This window comes from Pteronotus mesoamericanus, unplaced genomic scaffold, assembly GCF_021234165.1.
Source record: "Pteronotus mesoamericanus isolate MK-2021 breed Mesoamerican mustached bat unplaced genomic scaffold, CSHL_Meso_final contig_75, whole genome shotgun sequence".
Taxonomy (NCBI): Eukaryota; Metazoa; Chordata; class Mammalia; order Chiroptera; family Mormoopidae; genus Pteronotus; species Pteronotus mesoamericanus.
The window spans coordinates 7966371-7988623 of NW_026555249.1; the positions used below are offsets into that span (position 1 = coordinate 7966371).

The 22253-nt window shown below is 44.0% G+C and overlaps 1 protein-coding gene across 1 annotated transcript in view; it reads left to right on the forward strand.

The window, feature by feature from the left end:
* WDR70 (WD repeat domain 70) overlaps positions 1-22253 on the forward strand; it is a 222567-nt gene that overhangs the window by 181448 nt on the left and 18866 nt on the right. Inside the window, exons 14-16 of the mRNA XM_054583951.1 lie at positions 17272-17372; positions 19010-19089; positions 21087-21203. Coding sequence (XP_054439926.1) covers positions 17272-17372; positions 19010-19089; positions 21087-21203 — 298 coding nt within the window. The remainder of the gene's footprint in view (positions 1-17271; positions 17373-19009; positions 19090-21086; positions 21204-22253) is intronic.

Below are 22253 nucleotides of genomic sequence, written 5' to 3' on the forward strand. Positions count from 1 at the left end.
GACTACCTTTCAGCATTATTTATGGTGTTGTGTTTTTATATTGTAACTTAAATTAAAGTGTAATGAATTAAGGGACTTAGAAGTCTGATTGTACCTTTAAAGACATGCTGGATTTCTGTAGAATAGAGAAATGCTCTCTGCTGTGTTGCTCTGAGTTGCTTTTTTGGATAGATCTTTTTCTCCATACCACTTATCGCCACCTCATCTATTGTGTATTTGTTTGTTTTTGTCTGTCTTCTGCCGCCAGGATGTAAGTCTATGGGGGCAGAAACTTTGTTTTGTTCACTGTGGTATCCTCAGTGCGTAGAAGAGTGTCTGTTACGTAGACAGCACTTGATCAGTGTTTACTGAATGAGTGGATGGTACACAGTCGGCCCTTCACATCCATGGGTTTTGCAACTACAGGCTCGAGCAACTTTGGACTGAAAAATACTTTTTTTTAATTGCAGAAAATTGACCCTTAAATATTGCAGCATCACAACTATTTTTGTAGCATTTACAGCGTATTGTATTAGGACTTATTAGTAATCCAGAGACTATTTAAAGTATATGGGAGGATGTGCAAATACTATGCCATTTTATGAAAGGGACAAGAGCATCCGCAGGTTTTGGTATGGGGCGGGGGCCCCGGGAGACTGAGGGAGGACCGGGGTGCTTGGGAGTGCATGTCAGTAATGCATGTTGTGGGGCGCGGGTGTGTCTTTGGAGAGGGAGGCAAGAGAGAAGCATCTGGAGATGGAAAGACAAGCTGACTCTAGATACCGTAACAAGAAGGTGACATTGTGTGGTGGCTTTTTTTTTTCTTTTTTTAAAGCAAAGGAATGGCACATTCAGATCTGTGTTTTAAAACAATTCATCTTTACTGGAGTGTGAAGGTTAGATTTAAAATTGTCAGTGTTCATTTGTATATGAACACAGCAAAGAGTATTTGTTCTAGAGTGTTAAGCTCAACATGTATTTGGAGCCAAACATTGTTTTCAGTCAGGGGATGTTAGAGTCTATATAATTAATTTACTAATAACTAAAAACTGTCCTATAATCTTCACAATAAATGGCTTTTTAAAATATAACAATTATACTTCCCACATTTATTTTTAAAACAAACTTAGGAACAAGCTCATTGTAATTTTACTATTTGCCTGTCATATGCTCTGAATTTTTTTTTCTCTATTCAGTGTTGAGATTCTCAACTCTCCTCCCTAGGAGATGACAAATGTTTAACATTTACTGTTTTTACTGTGTGATGTTTATACACATTTTATAATTCTGCTGCAATTATTTTTAGATGTTTTCATTGTAGTCCATTTGTATTTCCTCAAGTTAAAAGAAAACATATGCATATTCTTCACATATCTAATTCTTTATGATTTGAGTGGTATGATGATTAGCCTCTTTTCTAAAATGAATTCCATTACATGCTCACTGCTGCTTCTGTGTAAGGCATGACAGACTTTTCATATTGCGTAAAAGGCATTTATTACCCAAATTTATGTGATAAAAGTACAGGAGTGAAAGAATGGACAAAAATATAACTTGAAGATGATAGATCAAAATTTAAAAAATAATTATGTTTAGGAGAAACAAAATTTTACACTATTCCAAAATTTCAGTTCTTTGGGAAATGCTCCTAAATAACATTATAAACTATGAGTAGGTAAGTAATTTTTCATTCAACTATAGTTTATTGCAGAGTGACTAATAGAATTTCCTTTTTTAACTGATATGATTCAAGGGACATAGTTTGTGCACTTACGCTAGCATATTACCAATCATACTCTTTAACCCAAGCAGAGTGAAATAAAGTTGTTCTGACCTGGTCTTGTGAAAGATGGTGGCCCCTTCACCTCAGTTACATTTGGCAGTAATTTGAAAGAGGTGCTAGTTGTTTCCTTGGGCAAAGAGAAGAAAGGTGTGAAGGAAGAAGCCAGAAATTTCACACCTGATCCTGACTTCTGTTCAATATGTTTGCTTAGGTACTTTGGTCAGGATCCTCTATTTCTGTAAACCAAGAATGAACAAAAAGGAAAGGAAGTAAAAACACTAAGCCTTTATTTTTAAAACAGCTGTAACATTTAGCACAATTGATCTAGCTGAAGGGAAGGGAAGAGAAGGGAAATTTGCTTTGATATTTTCAACTAGATTCCCTTAAGCCTTTCAAAGTTGAAAATCCTAGTACTGAAATAATATGGTAAAGGCCTTTTAAGAAAGAAAAAATTATTTGTGATTACCTAAAGAATATCAAACTAAAAGGCTTCTGCATGGCTAAAGAAAACATCATCAAAATGAAAAGGGAACCAACCATGTGGGAAAACATATTTACCCATGATACCCCGGGCAAGGGTTTAATCTCCAAAATATATAAAGAACTCACACGACTCCACTCCAAGAATACAAATGATCCAATCAAAAAATGGGCAAACGACCTGAACAGACACTTCTCCAAGGAGAACATACAGAGGGCCCATAGACACATGAAAAATACTCAACATCACTATCTATCAGAGAAATACAATTTAAAACCACAATGAGATACCACTTCACACTGGTCAGAATGGCCATCATTAATAAATCAACAAACAACAAGGGCTGGTGAGGTTGTGGAGAAAAGGGAACCCTAGCGCACTGTTGGTGAGAATGCAGATTGGTACAACTACCGCAGACAACAGCATGGGATTTCCTCAGAAAACTAAAGATGGAACTGCCTTTCCATCCAGTGATCCCACTGCTAGGATTATACCCTAAGAATCCTGAAACACCAATTCAAAGGAACCTATGCACCCCAATGTTCATAGCGGCGTTATTTACAATAGCCAAGTGCTGGAAACAGCCTAAGTGCCCATCAGTAAGTAAGTGGATCAAAAGACCGTGGTACATTCACACAGTGGAATACTATGCAGCAGAAAGAAAGAACTCCTACCCTTCGTGACAGCATGGATGGAACTGCAGAGCATTATGCTGAGTGAAATAAGCCAGGCAGTAAAAGACAAATACTATTTGGATCTCACCTCTACGTAAAACCTAATCAACAAAATAAACAAATGAACAAAATAGAACCAGAGACTTGGAAATAAAGAACTGACAGTGACCAGAGGGGAGGGTGGAGGGGGCTAATGGGGGACAGAAGGGGAGGGGACAAACAAAGGAATATTCCAAATAGAGGACTCGTGGGCATGCACAGTGGGAGGGACTTGCCTGTGGGCGTGGGGAGTGGATGGGCAAGGGAAAGCACTGGCGGAAAAGGTGAGACAACTGTAACTGAACAACAATTAAAAAAAGGGGGAAAATTTTTTTTAATCACTGAAGAAAATAGATAGCAAAGAACAAGGATATGTTAGATATTTGCTTCTTTTTACTTTTCTTCCATAATATTCCCTTCCTGTGAGAAATGAAATCTAGATTATGCACATGTCACGTATGTCCTTTAAAAAAGAAACCTCAGAATGTCAAGTGTTGGGTATCTTCTATCAGTTTGACATCTTACTTTTTTTTTTCATGGAGCCAAATCTATAGTTAGAGAAAGTATGCATTCTGGATCTGTCTTCCTGGAATTTTATCAGTTACTTTCATCTACATCAAATAGAGGAAAGTGAAATAAAAATGACTTTCACATTGTTGTCAATATTAACTCTGGCCTTCCCTTAAAAGATAGGGAGAACTTAAAGCTTTTCTACCAGATTTATTTACTTACTTGCTTACTTACTAAATATTGATACAACTGTATCTGTGCCCTTTATTATTATGGGCATTGATTGAAAAAGATAAAATTATTGTTAAAATTAAGTTCAGTTTATATATTTACCAGAAGGATGAAACATTTCTTATTTAAGACCCAGATGTCTGGTTATGGAGATAGCCTGATATGTACAATGAGGTCTGTCTGGAAAAAGTCCAGCCATTGATACTATAATGGGAATGGTTTGTGTGAAATCAGTGTAACCTGAGAGCCAAGGAGACTGGACTGGAATGTGCACGCATGAACAATGACGACTTCACTGTACCTGTCAGTGGGGGCAGTAGACACCATTGAGTGAGCATGTGTACTGTGTGGTTGTCACATTCAAAATGACTGAGCGAGTAGAGCAATGAATCTTCATCACATTTTGCATTAAGCTTAAACATTCCTCCACAGAAACTCTTTGGATGATTCAGAAGGCTGCAGCTATGGGCAAGTGTTGATTGGCAGCTTTATCACAACAATGTGGCCACTCAAGCATCACATCTTGTACAGAGTTTTTTGGTGAAGTATCAAATCACTCAGATGCCTCAGCTCCCCCATAGCCCAGATTTTGTGCCCTGCGACTTCTGGCTTTTGCCAAAACTAAAATCACCTTTGAAGGGGAAGAGATTTCAGAACGTCAATGAGATTGAGGAAGCTAGGCCAGGCAACTGATGGCGACTGGGAGAACTGTGTGAGGTCCCAAAGGGCCTACTTTGAAGGGGACTGAGGCATCACTGTCCTATGTACAATGTTTCTTGTATCTTCTTCAATAAATATCTTCTGGACAGACCTTGTATATTGAGAAAATGAGGTCCATATTGTGTAAAAAAAATCATATATTAAAAAAAAACAAATTTCCATGAAGATATCAACTACATTTTCTTTATTAAAGTTCTGAAGAGAACTCAAATTTACATTATTTTTTCTTACCTTATAACATCTGATTTTCTTTTTTCTTTTTTTATATACATATATTTTTTATTCTTTTTTTTCTCAAATACATTTGTCTCTGCTTACCCCCTACCACTTTGCCTTGCCCCCTCCCTCAGTCCCTCCCGCAGCTCTTCCCCTTTGGTTTTGTCCATGAGTCCTTGCTATATGTTCCTTGACTTTCCCCTTCCCTTCCTTTTCCCCACCCCCTCCTCCTTCCCTCTTGTCTCTGTTGGTTTCTGATTTTTCATATATACACTTCAATGAGGATTATCAGGTTAGCTTTTTGTGTCTTAATTGTATTTTTATGATTATAAAAATAGTACATATTAGATCCAAGAAATGGACAACATAGAAAAGTCCATTAAGAAAGTAAATATCATATGTAACCACATCACCATAGATTATTCCTAGATATGACATTTAAATTAATAAATTTTTATGTCCAAGAAAATTGTTGTATGTATTAACGTATAAAGTGACATACCATATGAAATGAAAGTATTGCCACTTTTATTTCACTTAAAAAGTTTTTTACATTCTTATTTGGAGAGAATATTGATATTTTAAATCCAGAGAGATTGAAGAGGGAGAATAAATGGTTATAACAGGACCATAAATAGAGCCTCCATGAAGCTAGCCATTGACATGAATTTATTGGTGTCAGGGACATGCTGACCATTCAGACTACAGTCATCTTCCCATTATTTGTGCACATGGAGAACAGAAAGGTCATTCAGATTAATGGACATTCCAGAAGTCCTCAGCATCGGCTCTGGAACGTATCTTTGCTCTTGCATTGGAACATATGGATAACCAGTCTGTGCCAGTTTGTCTCTGAAGGAGATGAGGAACTCATCTGTTCTCCCGTTTCACACTTGACTAGACTAAGGGTCCGTCTTCCAATGCAGAGCCCCAGTTTAGGCAGAACTGCACCTCTTAAAAACAGTGTTCTAGAAATGAGTCAGGCGGTCTCCTTGCCCAGTCAGGATTATACAAGGAATGGTACACAGAGGGAACTTGAACTGTCGACAGTACAAATGCCAACTGAAAATAAACTTGAAACAAAGACCACATTTGGTATTTATCTGCCTTCTAAAATACAATGAACACTTCTTAATGTGTAGCACACGGAAATGGAAAAAGTAGACTTTGAATTAACTAGCTTTCCGTTATCTGATTTTTATTAAAGAGCAGTCAGGCAGCTGATTGACCAGCGAATAGCAGTTGCTTTGAACTATGTATTATTTTGAATAAAGACATATCAGTTTAGTGAAATTTTATTGTAATTTGCTTTCTTGGGAAGATTAAACAGTTCACATTCTAGATAGATCCTGCCGAACATGTTTATGTTTAATAAAACATGTGTTTTCCCACAGCCAAGTGGTAGGACAGTGTACCCGTCAGAGGTTGACGGAGCATTTGCTCATGGAGACCAGAAAGTCAGGCTGTGTGAGCACCTGCTGTACCTCGTCTTTTGAGATGTATGACTATTTGGTAGGGAACCTGGGAGTAAGGAGGAGATGGTGACATTTTAGTGTAAATCTGCCATTTCCGTAGTTACCTAGTTATTTCTCCAGCACTGCCTTTCCCAGGGTCCAGAGATAAGTTCCAGCCTGGCTCTCAGGACAGCGTGTTACTGTCAAGAAGCAGGGTGAGCAGTCAGCACTGGTCTCTGTGCGATCGTTTTCTCTAGTCCCTGAAAAAAAGAGATGCCATTGCACTTCTGCTGCTCTCATGACGTGGAGTACTAAACCTTTCTTGGGATTTCCTGAAGCAGGCGGCGTGCACACCTGAGCTCAGTTTAAACACTCGCTGGAATTGAGCGGGACTCCCTATGAAGTTAGCTTCACACTGGGGTGGGGGGGGGTTTGTCCATGAGTCTTGATGAAATTACTTCTCGGGTCTTGTTGCATCTGAAGGTCTCATGCTGTGGACGTTTCATGACGGTGGTTTTCAGGATCTGAAGATGATAGTCGAGTGCTCATCTGTAGGTATGTGAGAGTAGAGAGAAAAGAAACCATCGATTTCATGGTGCTTTCACTGTTGATGTCTCTCTTACAAAGTCTTAAAATATTTTGGGTGGGGAAAAAGGGCAGGAACCAGTCTAGTGCTGGGGTGTTGTTGTTTGTTTGTTTTTTTTAGTATTTTTAAAAATCACACTTTACTTCTCTGCTTTTTTTAGTACACGTAGAGGTTCATACAGCCGCCATCCACACAGTGAGGGTGCAGAACGGTCCCATCGCCCCCGGACGCCTTGCTGTGCCATTGCTCTGTGGTGACACTCTCACCCCGTCCGCTGCCCCCGCCCCTAACGCTTGGCATTCACCCATCTATCCCCCATCACTGTAGTGTTGCCTTGTCTAGAGCGTCTTGTAAGTGGACTCACACAGGATGTAACCTTTTTAGACCAACTTCTTTCTGCAGAATGAATGCCTTTGAGATTCATCCAGGTCATTTGTGCGAAGCAATAGCTTGGTACATCTTACTGCTGAGTAGTTTCCACTGTATAGCACAGTTTATCTGTTCAAGGACATTTGATTATTACTTGTTTTTGGAGATTATGGATAGAGCTGCTGTAAGCATTCATACATAGATTTTTTTGTATGATTATAAGTTTTCATTTCTCTAGGATAAACACCTAAGAATAGACTGGCTGGTTCATATGGTGAGTGTATGTTTATTTTTATAGGAGAATGCCAAGCCAGTCTTTTGAGAAGTGATATAATTTTTTATTTTCACCAACAGTATATACATTTTCCACTTTCTCCACATCCTCGCTGACATTTTTTATTATTGGCATTTTGAACTTTACACATTCTAATATATGTGGTGTAGTATCTCATCATGGCTATAATTTACATTTTCCTAATGGCTCATGATGTTGAATAACTTCATGTGTTCATTTTCCATTTTTATTTCGTGTTTGGTAAAATACCTATTCAATTTTTTTTGACAATGTTAAAGTCAGGTTGAATGTTTTCTTACTGTTAAATTGTAGAAGTTATTTATATATTCTATATGCCAAGTTTTGGGGGTTTCTCTTTTGGATATATGCTTTACAAATATTTTCTGTTTGGTTTGTAACTTTTTTCTTAGTAGTGTCTTTTATGAAGCAAAACTTTTAATTCTAACGAAGTCTACCTTACCCGTTTCTTCCGTACACCGTGTACGCTTGGCGTCGCATTTACGATCTCCCCGAGGGGCCCCAGGCCACCCAGGTTTCCTTCTAAAAGTCTCATGTTTTGGTTTAGGCGCGGTCCATTCCGAGCTAAGTCTGTGTAATAGGGCGAGTGACAGGCCGAGGCAGGGCCAGGACTAGGGTCAGGCGCAAGCACAAAATTTAAGGAGGTGCCAAAAAACTAAGTAATGAAGATAAATAATATTTTAATGCAACATTGTAAAAAAATCAAAATTACTGCCAAAAATCGTGATGAATAAAGCACCAGTATTCCAAATAAAAATGGGATCAGTAGCTGTGCTGTGCCAAACTGTGTTAAAGCCTGAGGCAAAAGAAAAAAATCCGTTGGTCTAATCCTGCCTTTATTTAAACTTTTGATATTTGGTTCATCAGATTTTGAGGGGGAGGCAGGGAGGGGCGGAGTACCAGCCTGAGGGGAATGGCCAGCTTACTTCTGCTTCAGTGATACTTTGAATTCTGGACTAATCTCCCAGCCTTCCCACTACTGTTTACTTTTTAGAGCCCTCACAGAGGTGCTCCACGCCTTCTGCCCAGGTTTATAACTGCATTCCGAGAGAGAGAAACTGCATGAAATGTGCTTCCTCTCTCTCACCCAGAACTAAGCAGACCATTTTTAAACTTAAAAAAAAAAAATCACAACAGTGATAGAAAACTTACGATGAACTAGTACAAATTTCAGCAGACATGCCTGGGAGGAAGCTTTCAAGGTCACTGCCTATCTGCAGGGACATTCATATTGTAGGAAATAAGATCATGCCACCGACCTAGTGGGAGTGGCCGTGACAGATCCGCGCCACGGGCAGAGCTACTGGCTGTTGCTCAGTTAGCTGCCGCCTGGCATCGTTTCTAGGCATCGCCTTCCTGAGTCCACTTCCTTGCCTGCCGGAGAACCGCAGCTCAGCTCCCCTATGTGAAAATCAGACTTACCCTAAGAGAAGATTTTACTTAAAGAGTTCATTCCTGTTTACAAAAGCCCTGGCCATCAGGGTGTGTCTTTGTCTTTAGCCCCACGTGCTCAGGGCCCACCTCTGTTACTCCTGTCCTCAGGGAGGCGCACGGCAGCTGGGTGAAATCCTCTTTCCTTGAAGATCATAAAGTTCCTGTTCAGTCTTCTCTTATCTAAGCGAACTGCACTTTGTTGTTGTTGTTGTTTTTAACATTTCCTTGTGGGGTATTTTCTCAATACTCTGTTATCTTTGATGCTCTCTTTTCAGCCATTTCTAGATTCTTAAGTGACCAAATTGGACTAAGAGTTTCCTTGGTGCCATTTGGGTGGTAAGGGATATTACTAATGCTTAGCATAATACATGGCACGTAGTAGGTGTTTGGTGAAAATGTATTTGTTTATTTTGCTTTACCTCTTATTTTATTTTATTTTATTTTATCCTTATTGAAATTACTGTAATGGCCTATTTCCTAGGCCATTAGGAACCCTCTTTTGTTTTTGTTTTTTGTTAGTAGATTTTTTAAAAATTAATTTGAAATTTCTGAGTATAAATGTTTTATTTTAGATTTGATTAAAAAAAAGCACACATTTTATTTTGTCGGCTTTTTTTAAACCTTGAGATGATCCTTTTTCAGTCTTACTAAAAATAGCTGTGTTTCAAGTTCCATGTAGGAAACAAAATTTACTGTGGATGCTTAAAATACTGCTAACTTAAAACACTAATGAATATAATTTGTTTTGGTTGTTACAATGTTAATCAATATGATCTGTACCCAGGATCTATTTCGCAGAGCACTCTGCTTTGAAGTAAAAATTATTTGTTGGAATTTGTCACTGTATTTTTTCAAAAGTCTAATCATTATTCTTCCTTAGAGGAAAAGACAAATCCTGATACATTTGTCACTTGATTTCTGTGGCCCTTTAGTTCAGGTGCAGTAATTTTGATTATCAACATGAAGCATTTACTGTAGGAATCCACGTTCAGAATCTATAGTGAGATGTCTCCTCCCGTAATTATCTATTCGACAGCGGTCTCTGTTGGAGCTGCATTGTGAGGAAGTGTCTGTCACGTGCTGTCCCGGGCTTCACACAACACACAAGAAGGCAGAGGAATGAGGACCCGGGAGGGCTCCTCCAGTTTAACAGTCTCCCATTTTCTAATGCCGTTGAACCTTGTCACATACTGTAGTAAAGGGCATCTGCTACTTCTTGGTTCCAGTAGTTTCTAAGAAATGTTTTCTGTTCACTGTTTTGCTCTCATTTCTAGTCCTTTGGAACTGTAGAAAAGTCAGCATTTTCCCTTTTGGTTAAACAGAAACTTTCCCCCCCTTCTCTACACAAGAGTTTAGTGTTTTATTTACTTGTGTTTAAATTGTATCTGTATGTCCTTATATAGACATCGTTGCCATGAACGGCAAGACTGGGTGAAGACTCAGGCGCTAGCTAGGTAATACGACCCCGAAGGAGAGGCGTGCGTGCCTCTGTAAAACATCACAAAAGGAGAACTTGATTTTGTCGATGTTTAAAGGTGTTCAGAATGACACACTGTTCTTTATATAATGTATAAACATATAACACAGCAATAACAAGCGTCTAACCCCGGCACCACGTTACATCCCACTGATAGGAGACCAAGTGAAGGACTTTATGTCTTGTAGAATTTCTCATGACAGTGTTTCCTCTCCCAGCCTGATTTGATGAATGAGCTTCGGTAACAAGTTTTCCAGCTGTTCTATCAGAACTCTGGCCAAACCTCCACTATTATATATAATGTGGGGAAGAAAGAGGTCTATAATTAACACGTCTCCCAGGATAGTGTTTTTTCCTTTTTTGGAGTGATAGATAATGCTGCGCCTTGTACGAGGACAGGTTGTGAGACCCCAAAGAGCTAAATAAAAGAGGATGATTTGTAAAACATCTTTCTCTATACTATATTATACTATACAGTGCTATACGTATCCTGTATAGCTCATCTTTGAAGAATTAGCTTTTCCTGTATGTTTTTGGTTTTATGTACTCGATGATTTCCAAGACCTGATCATTGTATTTCTTATCTAGTAGTTAGGGATTTAATAGTGTTACCCATTTTTGCTTTGTTTATTAACATAAAGAAAGGGTATGTGGTTACTGTTGTTAGGCCCTTCTCTGACTGTGGATAAATGGGAAAGGCTAAAGGCACCTGGGTCTGTGTGGATTTGATTGAGAGAGTGGCCTTGGGCAGCGCTCCCCAAGCTTCTCCACACTGTGTCCCCATAACAGAGACTGTGATATAGACAGAGGAGGCTGGAGGTGCCCTGCCCGAGGCCCCAGCGCGCCCGGCCCCAGAGGGCACACCTGCAGCCCCCGGGTGGGCAGCTGCGCTGGAGCGTTGGGCGAAGCTTCCAGTGAGGGCCGCTTCTGGGAGGGTCTCTGTGGTGTGGCCCCTCCACGGCATTTGCCTTAGGGGACCCTCCAGCTTGTCGCTCACCCTGGAGACGCCAGCTTCCGGACTCCCGATGTCTTCTGCTCCCAGCCTGTCGTAGATAAGAATAGTTGCCAGATTTTCTTTAATCATAATTTGTGCTTTCTTTGCCTTTATACATTTTTCTCAAATGGCAGGATTAGACCAAACTAAAATTTAGTGTTTTGAATTAGATGAAGAAAATTGTGTTTAATTTTCTTACCCAAGAGACTTTCCATTTTCTCTGAGGGCTGTTTTCTCGCGGTGAAATTCTTTAGGCAAGTTTGTTATCCAATACAGATGTGATTCATTTAGTGCCAAGGACAACAACCAGATTCCATATTTTTGCTGCTTAAGTGGTTACCTTAATTTCAGAGCAAAGGCTGTAAGTGAATGGATTTTAATGCATGCATTTTCTGTGAGTTTGATGAGAATTAATTTGATCATTCAGTGGCAGTTTTTAAAAGTGTAATCTGTTCCTCTGTACGAAACATTGATGGCAGGGGCAGAGCCACACTTGTCCTTGTTTGTTTTTCCTGTAGCAACCCCTACATTGGTCAAAGTGCTATGGCATTTTTTTCTGTTCATCATTGGAATCCTATCTGGTTTGTCTGAGAGAGAATTACTTGGGGCAGGGAAGGGGAAGGCTGAGAAGTTTTCCAGCCGAGTGACAAGTGCTGCAGGCCTGGCCCAGGGGTGGGCCATGCGCAGAGTTGGAGGAGTGTGGAGGAGGAAGGTAGGACAGGTGCGAGCTCGCTTAGAAGAGACGAGCAGAGAAAATGCCTGCGTTCAGTCTTTGCCCTTCGAGGGGTGTCTTCGTGCAGGGCCGGCAGGTGCTGCGTCTGACTTACTGGAGACTGAAGCTGACTCACACATTTGCTTCCGGGACTTGAAAGGGATGAGGCCGAGCCCCCCGCCTGTGCAAACTGCAAAATAGCCCGCGTGCATTTGGGGAAAGCAAGGCCTTGAGAGCAAGGGCAGGGCCTGGGAAAGTTTAGAGAATCCCCACTTACTCTTCCGCCTCCCCGGCTGAGTATTTTCATGTGGAAAGCGGTTTTCTTTCTGTGTGAAATAAAACTTTGAAAACCTGAAGCTCTTTCTCCAATACTTTTCCATTTTCCTCTGACTTCTTTTCCTTTGTTTTGGACTCACATCTTGGTCTGTGTTCCTAGCCTCGGGGATCAACACACTGGCACATGACCATGCAATGGGCCGGGCTGTCCCTGCCTGCGAGGCTGCCTCCGGACAAGCCCGCAGGACGGCATGACAGCCTCCTTCACCGACAGGTGCGAGGCTCTGTATTTGAAAGTGCTGGAAAACGCTTGTTCTCCCCAGGAACCACTGAGTTAGTGTATCCATCTTTGGACTTAATGACAAAAACAAAACAGGAAAAAACCAGATGCAGTTTGGTTTACACTGTGGGTCAGCATCTGGGAAGGATCAGGAAATGGTGTTTCATCATAATCGTGTTTCAGATATAAAATTACGAAGGGTGTTGGACTTCTCTTAGCCTGTGAAGTGGAATCGGGGTGGTGTTTGGATATGTGCATTACAGACGCCTAAGATGTTACGCAGACATTGATTTCTTTTATAGTAACATTTGTGAACTGGGTAGTAGTGGGCTTTTGCCTTGATGATTTTAGTAATACCATCTGCTTTTTAATATAAACTTGCTAAGATTTCTACGCCTGGGTTAGGTCATTTTGGAAATCATAGGAAACCTCCGACGTCTGTTCGTCCCCATCTTCTGAAGTAGGACTTGATGTAATTAGGTCGTATAAGAGAAGGGGCCTGAAAGTTGGAGAAGCCTCCCCGCTCCCCCCAGCTGCTCTGGGTGCAGGGCCGTGGCCTTGGGAAGGCTGCCTACTCCCTGCAACCCAGGCTTTTCTTGTGAAGTGGAAGTAAGGTTACTAATTTTGTAGTATTGTTGTGAGGATTCAATTACTTCAAATAACAACATTCCAGATACCTAACAGCCCCCTTCCCGCCAAGTCCTATATTATAAATTTCTTTCTTTCATCGGTTTCCTTTTCCTTTCCTTATTTGTTTCCATGATTTCACTTAAAGTAAACCCCCAAGCCACAGAAATAAATTACTTGGGGCTTTCTGTGGCCTTTTCACTTTTGCTCAGGGGTAATTCCAGAATTCCCGTTTTGGAGTTTTGACACTGCCGTTCGTGCTCAGTGCTCGCTTCTAACCCCCCTCCTTTCTTTGGTCTCTGTGGAGAAGAAAGGTCTCTGACTTGAGCACAAAGTCTCGTAACTCCTTCTTGTCACCTTGCCCATGACCGCCAGCCCCGGTTATCGTCCCCTCGTGGCTGCTGCGAGAGCCCGGGATCTGGGGCCGATTCGGGTTGCCCTGCGTGGCCAACTTAGAGTGCTGAAATGAGAGTTGTTTCGGGTTTAAAAGACTAAACTAATTTTATGCTAAAATGTAGTTTAGCTTAGGCAGCTAAGGAAAGCCAACAGCCTTCCCACGGGTTTTGGTAAGGTGAAAGAGATAAGTGTAAGAAGAAAATGCTTTATCAGTTTACTTAAGCAAATCGGTGCATTAAGATAATGCAGACTAATTTCAGGATCTAGTGCTTTGCTCTACAGTGATCTGCTGCCATTTGGAACATGTGATACAATGTGAAGGCTTTTGCTTCAATTCTCATAGACCTCACAACATTCTTCTTTGGTCCTTTAAGTTCAGATGTGTTTTCTTCATTTGCTGCATGGTTCGCTAAGTCTGTGGGTCGGAATGTGTCCGGCCCCCAGCCGCAGAAGCACCTCTTCAAGAGCAGAGGGTGGAGGGAGTTGGGTGGGTGGTTGATGGAGTGAGTGCACTCCTTCAAGTAGTTGTAGCCTCATCTGTCTTCTCCTGGTTCCCTGGACTTCTAGCAGGCACGTGTCCCATTGTTGTAAAGTAAAGCCTGGGATGTATGTTTGACAAGTTAGCAGCGTGGCAGCTCTGCTTGCTCCCCAGCCTCGCCGCCGTCTCGGGGATTGTTTGCTTTGGCAGGTGGCCAGCTCTCCGCTGTAAGATGCATTTCCTTGACAAGGCAGAGTGCGGAGCTGCATTAGCTGCAGAGTTTATGAAGGTTAGCTAAACACACACAATAAATATTAATAAACAAAAATGGCCCACCCACCTTTGACTTTGAATTCTGTTTCTTCTTTCCATGTTCTGGAATCCCTGAAGTATTTGATTAATAACCAGCCTTAGGGTAATTGAGCCTTAAGTACCCTTGGCCTAAGCCCGACTGCTCACAGAGCCGCATCGGCTGCATTGGTGACTCAGTGCCACAGTGTACAGATGCAGCTCTGAGGTGGCTGTTCAGTGCAAGGGGTCTTGTTAGCCTTCTCCTGGCTTCCGTGTGAAAAGGAGGGCAAATGCGCTTCTCCATAAGAGCTTACGCCGACCAGCCAGGCGTGCGTCTAAGAGCCCCGAGGGTAAAGGTTGTGAACAGGAATAGAGGTGCGCTGCCCACACTCAGCTTCCCTGGAAAGCAATCGGACATGGGTCTGTCTGCCTGGGCAGTCACCTCTCTCTAACATTTACACCCTCAGCGTAGAGGGAGAGAGTAACAGTGACCTGCTGCCCCTGGAAACGGCCTGTTTGGCTGGGTGTCTTGGAATTTACCAGCCTACACTGTGGATCTTTTCCAATTCTGCACCCTGCTCACTTGAAAACATATTTGAGAACCAGTAATCTTAGACTGCTCAGCCAGACTTCTAGAGAACCAAGCAAGAGGAATAACTGTGGTACGATGTCCTTAAGATTGTCCCAGGGCTACTTATGAGTGGCTGAGATTTCCGACGGCTCTTGAAAGCCCCTCTCACTGTCTTCTCTTGCTCTCTGGTTCAGGCACATTCCTCTTTTTAGGACCACGTAAGGAGAGAACTGACCGACTGCATCTGTCGGGTGCTTGAGTATAATTATGGTCTGGAGAAATAAAATCATTCCTCGTAGGTAGTAATATTTTAACTTGAAAACCATCTCCAAGTCGCTTAGTGAAGCGATCCATGTAGGCGTGGGTGAACTGTACCTTCTAATTCATCTCTTCAGCAAAAGTTTATTGAGCACCAGATACTAATCTAGGTACTTGGGATACATTGCCACGCAACACAGGCCAAGGTCTTGGCCTGCGTGGAACATACGTTGTAGTGCGGAAGGCAGGGCGATGAGCATAATTAACAGTAAATCACATCTTATGTTAAAAGGTGAAGACATGCTATGAAAAAAGAAAAAGCAGAGTAAGGGGAGTTACAGGGTTCAGGTTTGTAGCAAAGACTGGAAGGAGATGTGTGTTGATTCGGACGAACGCCCTGTGGGGAGGGGTTACGGAGTTACGCCTGTGACTCTTCCCATGTTCCCATGTGCCGGGCCGTGTCTGCCTGGAGGCCCCGGTGGTCCAGGAACGGCTCTCCAGTCAGTCTCAGTGGCGGAGCGCCTGCCGCGCAGGCCGTGCCTAGCAGACCCCGAGCTACTGATGTGTTTCATTCCATCTCACCAACCAGGTGCAGTTTTAGTAGGAGAAATGTACAAGCTGTGTGCAAAACAAGGACAACCCTCCCCCCAAAGTCAAACTGTATATGATTTTATGATTTAGGACTTTTCACGTTTTTCTGTTAATAGTCACTATTGTGTGTGTAAATATATATAAATATACATTTAAATACATATATTTACCTTTAAGTACCTATGCAGGCACCATAGATTTAAGAAAACTGTGGAAAGAAAACCTAAATTTTGAAAATCTACCCTTTTAGCTTAATTTCTCTCATACCAACAGGGAAAACATAGCCATTCTGATTTGATTTCTCCGAAAGAACCGCTCAGCCGTCTCTGATGGCAGTGCTGGACAGGACTCAGGAGTCCTGTGGGCGCCTTTCTGTCCCCTCTCTAGTGCCTCAGGAATCTCAGGAAAGGCTTGGCGGCCAATTAACTCTAGGCATATTTTTTAGCCAGTCAAGTGGTTACCAGAATTTCTGTCCAAATGGATCTTAGAGATTCCCAGATAGTCTGTCTTAACAAAAGAGCAGGATGGTTAGGGAGAGGAGACCACAGAAGTCCAGCCCGAGCCAGATCTAGGAGACAGAAGTTCCTTGAGTTTCCTGTCACTGTCAGAGGTAAAATGGCAGCACCTAATTATACCCTCTATCATCGCTTGGTGCATGATAGGTTGTTAATCAATGTTGAAGGGGTGTTCCCACACATTCTGGCCCCACCACAGCGAGATCTGCAGACCTAGCATGCGGTGTTTATTCCTGGCCACTTGGGCTTCATCTTCTTCCCTGTAATTCTGCCCCTGCCGCCCCTCCTGCCTCTGCCCTCGCACTGCAGACAAAAGTTGAGAACAGGTTGCAGCTCCGCTGGGAACGCGTGGTTCTTGGCGGCCCCGGAGCACCACTCGCTTCCCCCACAAGGAATGAGTTCAAAGGGTCGGAACTCCCTGGAACCTCCTCTTCAACAGCTTTTCATCTAGGTTCCTGTCCAGTCTCTGTGTTCTGCATTTCTGTTTCACTTCTGCTATTGTCCTGTTGGTTTATCTCATAGACAGGGAGGGATTTTTCAATGCCTGCAAATGTGTGCTGTGCCTGAGAAAGCTTTATGAGGTTTGGGTCTTTGGAAACTGAAAACAGTAACCACCCAGCCTCAATCTGCTCTCCAGAGGGACACGTCGTGTGTGTGAAAGCATGAGACCCCGAGGTCTGAGCCTGCCTCGGGGCAGCAGAGCTGAGTTCCGTGTGACCAGCACCGCAGGATGCCAGTCTCGCGAGGCAGGGGAGTGGGGCGCGGCTGTCAGGGGCACAGGAGAAGGAGGTTAGGAGGGGAGCATCGTTGTCATTTTTATAGGCGTCACACAAATAAGTGATGCATGGAACTTCACCTCAGGAATAGGACCTTGTGGTTTAGAAGAAAATGTCCTGTAAGGTGGAGTAACCATTTGGTTGGCATTCAGTTTAGTGAACTAGCCATCGGTGCACCAGTGGGCTTTTTTGAGTTTGTGTTTGGCCTCTGTTGCTTACTGCCATGCCTTTCCTTCCCAGAGCGTGGTCCGCTGCCTGTGGCACCCAAAGCTGAACCAGATCATGGTGGGAACTGGAAATGGACTGGCCAAAGTCTATTACGACCCCAACAAGAGTCAGAGGTATTCAGAAGTACCGCCGCTTTCAGATGGACGACAGCAACTGGGGGCAGGGCCTTTTATTTCACCCTGCTCTTATTTATTTCCTCCTTTGATGGGGATCCACCCTCTTAGAAAATGCAGCTGGCACAGAGTAAAGCCTCAAACTTTCAGTATTGTGCTTTAAAGAGGATTTGGATGTCACCCTTGATCCATGCAGAATTCAAAGTGAAAGTTTCCTGGGGATTTGCAGTTCTTTAGCTGAAATGTTGAGTGTGGAGGTGGGCAGGGGGGCTGCCCACTTTGCATACCACCCTGGACAGCGGCATGAGCGGCGATGCATGTCAGGGATTAACAAAGCAGGGGACTGGCCGCTCACAGGAAATGGAACTGGCTAGTCTGTTCTGTTCCCTTTCTGTCTGGCCTTTCATCAGACACCAGTTTGGATGTTTGGCCCGGTGGTTCTCTGCCAGCAGAAGGGACAGCACAAATACTGTCCTCTGCCAGCCCCAGGCCCACCCCAGGTGCCAGATGTAAGCAGCTCTGCGTGTTTCAGAGAACTGTGCTCAGAGCCCAGCGGGTCCCTCAGCTCTTCCCATTGTCCTCGGCACAAGGATGGACATGGAGGGACATGGAAGAGGTGGTATTAATTCTCTTTGCTGGGGCACAGCGGTTTGCACTCTTCTTTCTCTAGAGTAAGCCTTGGTTAGTGGTACTAAAATTCACATGCTAATTTCACTACAATCCCCCATAAACATGCTTTGAGGGCCCACAGCTTAGGGGGGAAAGAAACCCGGCCTTTATTAATGAATATTAAGTAACCATAGTTTGGCTCTGACAGGAAGCAGACAGTCCTGTCTTCCCTCAGAACTTTCGGGACTAGGATTGGAACCCTTGGCCTGTAAAATAAAGTCATATATTGTGGTATTTAAGAACAAATAGGATTTTGTTTGTTACTTAATAAAGAAATTGAAAATGCTAATATAATTAGGATGAGAGTAAGTCCGTTCCACTTGAGAAAACCATGAACCCCATTGGATAACCCCCATTTAGAAAGCACTGTCTTTGGAATCTTCAAGAAATGTGCTTATTTGCTTTTGCTTCTCCTTAGCAGGATAGCTGATGTTGCTAGGGGGAAGCGAAACATTCTAAGCACAGTTCGTGGTTAATCCCACGCATTCCTGGGCTGTAGCCCCTTGGCCACACTGCCAAGCCAGCCCAGTTCCAGACACTTGTGCTCTTGTACTTGTGATGTGGGCAGATGCCACTTAGGGGTTAGACCACCCAGGTTGCTTTCATCTGGGACAGCAGCGAAAATTTGAACCCTCTGACCTTTAGGGGGAAAAGGTTGATCAATGTTATTAATAGCTCCTTAAGATTTTAGTTTTAAGTGATTTCTATGAATTTTTTAAGCCAGCCTTCTGCTGTCCAGTTACTTCTAGAGTAAGCCTTTGCTAAGTAGTAGCCGTGGACTGGCAGGCTCGCCTTCCCGTGCGGGGACCTCCTCTCCCCCAGGGCTCCATCTGTTGCCAGCCCTGAGAAAGCCCAGGGCCGGTGGGATGTATGCACAGGATGCGGTCCTGAAAGCATCTGATGCTTTCAGTGCAGACTTTCTGTTCTAAAACCAAGTAAAGAAAATAATATGCTTGTACCCTCCTCAGGGGAGCAAAATTATGCGTGGTTAAAACCCAGCGGAAGGCGAAGCAAGCTGAGACTCTGACCCAGGACTACATCATCACCCGTGAGTTGCTAACATGGCCCCTTTATCATACATCTTCCTCCTGCGCTGGTGTGGTGTTGATTTCAAAGCTTTAGAGACAGGAAAAGCCCTCGGAGTCAGGCATATGTCACCAAATGTCCCATTCATGTGGACGGGACGGTGGGCCCTGTAACCGCTAACCCCTTCAGCTTCTGTGACTCATCACAGAGACAGAGTTGTTTCATGTAACTTTCAACCCAAAACGGAAAAGCCTGTTTGAGCCTAATGCATTACTCCATAGCAGCCTTTTAAAGAATAACAATCTGTCCTAAGAATAAACAAGAAAGAGTGCTGGCCTTGGAATGGGGGGAGCTGGCAGTGTCCAGCTCAGTTGCTGACTGCAGTGTGAGGCTGGACAACTGAACTCCTCAGAAGGGGGAGGACACTACGTGAAGGGTCGTCGCCAGCTCCCGCTGAAAACCCATGACCAGGTGCCAGACAGACCCAGCAACAGTTAGGTATAAAATTAACTACCTGGGGTATGATCAGAAATCTTACCAGGACACAACAGCTTCTCTGGGTTCGTTACTCTGTCAGATTTCTGTTTCCCTGAGGCTCAGCCTCAAGCCAGTCATAGGTGGTGGCTAGGAAGGAAATCTCGGATGCTAAAGGAATTCGTCCTCAGTGGATGCACCTGGGAACACTCTCAGTGTCTCAGTCCAAATCCCAGGGGGCGCTCTACTGCTCGGTTTTCTCCCTGAGGCTGGGTCTCCTATAAGACCAACTCCCTTGGAACTTAGGATCAGTCAAGAGATCCCATGACACTTTTTGCAGGAGTAGAAGTGTTAAAGTCGGTGTCATAACCCATCTAGCTCATGTAATTACACGCGCCCTACTTACATTCCTCCAGTCGTTTGAAGTGAAAAGCTATTTTTCCCCCTCCTAAAAATACTGTTGTGTCGTGTTGCCCGACAGAGTGACGGGTGGCTATGTTCCTTAGCTCCCCTGACTCAAGGCAGGCGTGTTGCGCCGGTGCGTGGTACAGTGCTGGCCCGGCTGGCCAGTGGCGTGGAGGGTAGGGGCACGCTGGAAGCGTGTTTGAGGTGGTATAGGCATTTCTGCCATTCATACTGTAAGTTCCTTTTAAATCCCTATTATTCCTTTACTTGCCTCTCTCAGTCCTCTGGAAAAAGCTTTCTATTCAAAAGGAAGTTTTAGTCTGCATGCAAGCATCCAAAGAAATTACTCGGGCCCTTTTGGGGGTCAAAAAAGGAGATCTTTAATTCCCCCTACCCACCCAATCTCCTCCTGCTCCCCCAGAATGTCAGTTTCCCTTTTAAATTCATATACTCTCTTATATTCTGGAATGCAGTTAGCCCACCGAGTAAACAAACAGTAGTCATCAGACAAATGCTGCTTTGGTTTTACTGTTTTGTTTTGTCCACCACATAGAAGTGGGAATAAGTCCCCATCAAGGGACCACGTCAGGAGATTCAGGCAGCCCCGCGCCTTCGGGGCAACCTTTATCCCAGTTTCAGCGGGATAAGTACTCCTCCCTTCCGGTCACTCTGTGCTGTCAACTCCTGAGAGGTGGTCACATTTCAGAAATGTGTGAAGTGATTCCAGTGCTTACGAGGCATCTGAGGAAGCCTCGGGCGGACGGGCAAGCTGTCCACATTAGTCACGTTCGTTCGGGTCCTACGAGAAAAGAGGAGAGGCAGTCCCTTCAGGCGTTCCTCCTCAAAACCACAGAAACTCAGTCGAACTGCTCCCCAGGGTGGGGAGATGGGGAGCTGCTCCAGGGCTTTCGTGACCATGGTGACATTATTTCCTGAGTGCCACGGGTCACCCAGGGAGGTGAACAATGAGTCTGGTCTGAAATCGAATGGGCTAATTGGTTACAGTAAGACTGTCTTTTATTATTAGAGGGAGGCTGTGATTAAGACTTCCATTGCATCTTTCAGTTAGTCATGCTTTAGCTATGTTTTTGGATGGAAGGGTTATATTTAGTGAAACTTTTCAAATGTGACTTCTCACAGCCCATGCCTTGCCTATGTTCCGTGAGCCTCGCCAGCGCAGCACCAGGAAGCAGCTGGAGAAGGACAGACTGGACCCCGTGAAGTCTCACAAGCCCGAGCCGCCTGTGGCAGGCCCAGGTGACTGTGATCGAGCCGGTGACCTACAGGTTGGGGTAGGGGTGGGACAGTCTTTTGGGCCTGGATGCTTCTTTGTCTTCGGAGAGGTTTTACTAAAAAGGTGTTTTCAGACATTTTCTTTTAAGCATCAGAGGTTTCTGCTTACAAACACGATGCAGGATTCTGGTGCACGTAGCCGGTGAAGTGGAGCAGCGGCGCTGCAGTGGAGAGGAAGCCTGGAGGCCTGTCCGCTCCGTCTGTCTGCTCCGACCTGAGCCCTGTGGGTGACCTCGGGGGAGCCCCGGGGACCCCGGGAACCCACTGTTCAAGCCGTTGCTCTCAGCGTCGGCCTAACATGCAACATGCGTGCTGTGAGCAGAACCCAGGCTGGGCGGGGGGGTCACGCGAGGCAGGAAATGGCCGTCGTGCAGTTCCGTGTTGTAAGACGGAGCTGCCGTTTCCCCGGAAGATGAATGGAAGTCCTCAGGATTTTTAGCCAAGCCGGTGCCGGAAGACAGCAAAGCAGCACTGGCGATGGCATAGCACTTGCCTTTACCAGGGCCCCGCTCGCCCTTATCCTTTTGTCCCAGGCCCACAAGCCTATGGCTTTTGACTTGTTCCTTCATGTGAACCCGAGTTCTGCACCTACTGTGCATCTGTCTGGCCTGTGCCTTCAGCATTGAAAACATACCCCGTATCAGCCTCATTTTTTTAAAAAACTTGCTCTGCCACCGTCCTAACCAAAGTTCCAAAAATAATCTTCTGCCCTGGATTATTGAAAAACCCTCCTAACTGGGCGCCTTACCTCAAGCCGCTCTCTCCGCACCTCGTCCGCATGCGTCTTGCACACAGCTCGTATTCCCAGCCCCTCCAGCGGTCACATGGCTACCGCCCCAGAATCTTCATGAGCTCCTGTCCGGTTGCATTTCCAGAGACTCAGAGTTCTCTGCAGTCAGGCTCCCACCACTTCTGAGCTTCACACCTCACTTCTCTCCCCCTCTGGCCTTCTCATGTGACCGTTGGTTCACTCCTGCCCCCAAATGCCCATCGAATTTTCCTTTCTCTATATTT